Raw genomic sequence first — 2,212 nt, forward strand, 5'->3', positions numbered from 1 at the left:
GAAGAACGCTCTGCAGACCCTGCTACAGAAAGTAGCACGGTGGGTGTGCCGATAGGTGGTGAGAGGAAGATCAGGGTCAATCATTTGAATACATAGAACACGTTTTGATAGGCCGTTAACTATACATTTCAGTGCTGTGTGTGTGGCCTCGCGGCAAACCTCCCACAGCTCGTTGCATTGCTGACCACCCATTCGGTCCTGTTGAGCGGAAACAACTACAAATGCTCTTAGCTCGAATTGCCTTAAAACCTTTTGTAGCAGGTTTGCGCAAATAATAAGCAAATTGAGCTATTAATACTAAGTGAGAGCGGCGAATTCGTGCCTCGCCAGTGGAGTTCACCGGTGGTGCAGTGCCGGAAGGGGGGCTGAATTCAGGTTTCCCGCAGCTGGGTGGAAGTACCGGAACTTTGCCCGCTTCTTACCAGCACTAAGACTTGAACAATATGTATATTTTTTGGTGTTTGATTCTTTTAAATTAATGAATATGACGACACCGCCGGACTTCATTGACAAGTTGTGGAGGGAGGCAGTCGCAGAGGGCGTGCAACCTCTAGACAGGTTCCCTCAGAGTGGGTGGAAGGATTTAACGATGAACTTCTGCGTGTTTATTCCCGAGGATCCAGCACGCCTTTCAACAGACTCTCCTCGGATATTACGAAAAGAGTACCCCGAGTTGTCCTACTGGGCCTTCCTGAGACTCGAGGCAAGCCATCAAGGATTCTGTCCCTGTGCTCAAGACATACAGATGGCTACGATGAATTTCTTTGGTAAACCCACTTAGAACCTTCCCATGAACACGCTGTTTGAACGTAAAGACTCATAAGCGGAACGGTGAAACGTAGATCATTGTCCCTAGATATTGAGACGTTGACGCCAAACTTGTAATGAACACCCGTACTTCCAGAACAGTAGAAGCAGAATCAAGCCTCTCACCAATAACTTAGGGTCTCATCTTCCGGAGATGTGGCCTGCAGGAGCATATTTACGGTTAAAAGCCTTGAATTCTAACCCCTGACACTGAAACTCCCCTTGCGTGCAACCCTAGGTGGAGGAGATGTGATTCAAGTCCTGCGGACCTGACCCGTAACCGAACCTAAACGGTTGACACCGGCTCCGTCTCATTCTTCCGAGTCTATTTTTTCTGTTTTGTTGAGTTTGAGATGAGGGGATTTACGCTCAGTAGGTGCTTGCCGCGTCATATCATCTGTTCGTATTGCTGCAGAAGACACCGACAAAAACCCCTTTATAATTGTCAAGAAGACTCGCCTTGTTATGACCTTAAAGGACTTGAAAGGAATGGTTGCGAAGATTACAAATGACAGTCAGCTGTTTCTGTGCCGCTGTTGCTGTTGTTTTTGCCGATTGTCCGTTGCTTATGTCTCGTTTCTTCTTGGTCGTGGTTGTTTGTGGTTTCCTGTTGTATTGCTTTTCGTTGCCTGTGTATGCTTTTATATGCACATTTTTTGACTGCTGTTGCCGTTGGGATTTTCGTTAGGACCCGCCTCTTGTTTTTCCTTCTTATTGCCTTTGTCGTTTCTGCGCTTCCTTCGTTATTTGTCGTCCTCTTTTTTGTGGCTGCTGTGAATGTGTCGTGGGTTTTCTTTGTTTTTGGTTATTTTCGCCTTTGGAACTGCTGTCTCATTTGGCCCTACGCTTGGAAGGAAGAACGGGTGTCTAGTCAGCTGGGCTGTATCGCTTTATCTCCTCTTTAGTGCACATAATATATATGAGATGCATATAGAAAAGAGCTTGGAGACGGAACACTGCCACTCCAGTCAGGACGGCGAGTCTATGTAGTTCGCGCATGAGAATATGCATTTTTCATCTGTACCCAGTGCGCCCACAGTTATGTACATATTAAAACCCTTGCATGCGTATTTTCATGTTTGGCGTGACTTTGGGTGCGCCCCGTCTCCTCAGCTACAGTGTTCCTCAGTTAGGGCCGTAGGGTGGAAGGACTGTGGCAAGGGGACTAAGGTGTGGTTCTTGAGGTTGTTTTGCGGATTGTCTCTGAAGAGAAATGCAGAGCTGTCGCTATTGATGTGGAGCACCATTCTTTGTCGAGTTATCGGGGGTTTACATCTCTTATTCAGCTGGGTACGCATGAGGAAATATTCTTGGTTGACCCGTTGAGCCTGTTTCCGCACCTACACCTTCTGAACGTCATAACTACAAACCCTGCTATTGTCAAGGTTTTGCACAACGGCGAAAA

General features: G+C 46.9%; 1 protein-coding gene across 1 annotated transcript in view; it reads left to right on the forward strand.

Annotated features, from left to right (window-relative positions):
- Positions 1 to 484: 484 nt before the first annotated feature.
- The window catches only part of EAH_00065340 (hypothetical protein, conserved), a gene marked incomplete at both ends in the record, with an annotated part of 3,514 nt that continues 1,786 nt past the window's right edge, over positions 485 to 2,212 (forward strand). Inside the window, 3 exons of the mRNA XM_013396563.1 lie at positions 485 to 767; positions 1,181 to 1,321; positions 2,027 to 2,097. Coding sequence (XP_013252017.1) covers positions 485 to 767; positions 1,181 to 1,321; positions 2,027 to 2,097 — 495 coding nt within the window. The remainder of the gene's footprint in view (positions 768 to 1,180; positions 1,322 to 2,026; positions 2,098 to 2,212) is intronic.

The sequence above is a fragment of the Eimeria acervulina genome, genomic scaffold (genome assembly GCF_000499425.1).
Source record: "Eimeria acervulina Houghton genomic scaffold, Eah_scaff2161, whole genome shotgun sequence".
NCBI lineage: Eukaryota > Apicomplexa > Conoidasida > Eucoccidiorida > Eimeriidae > Eimeria > Eimeria acervulina.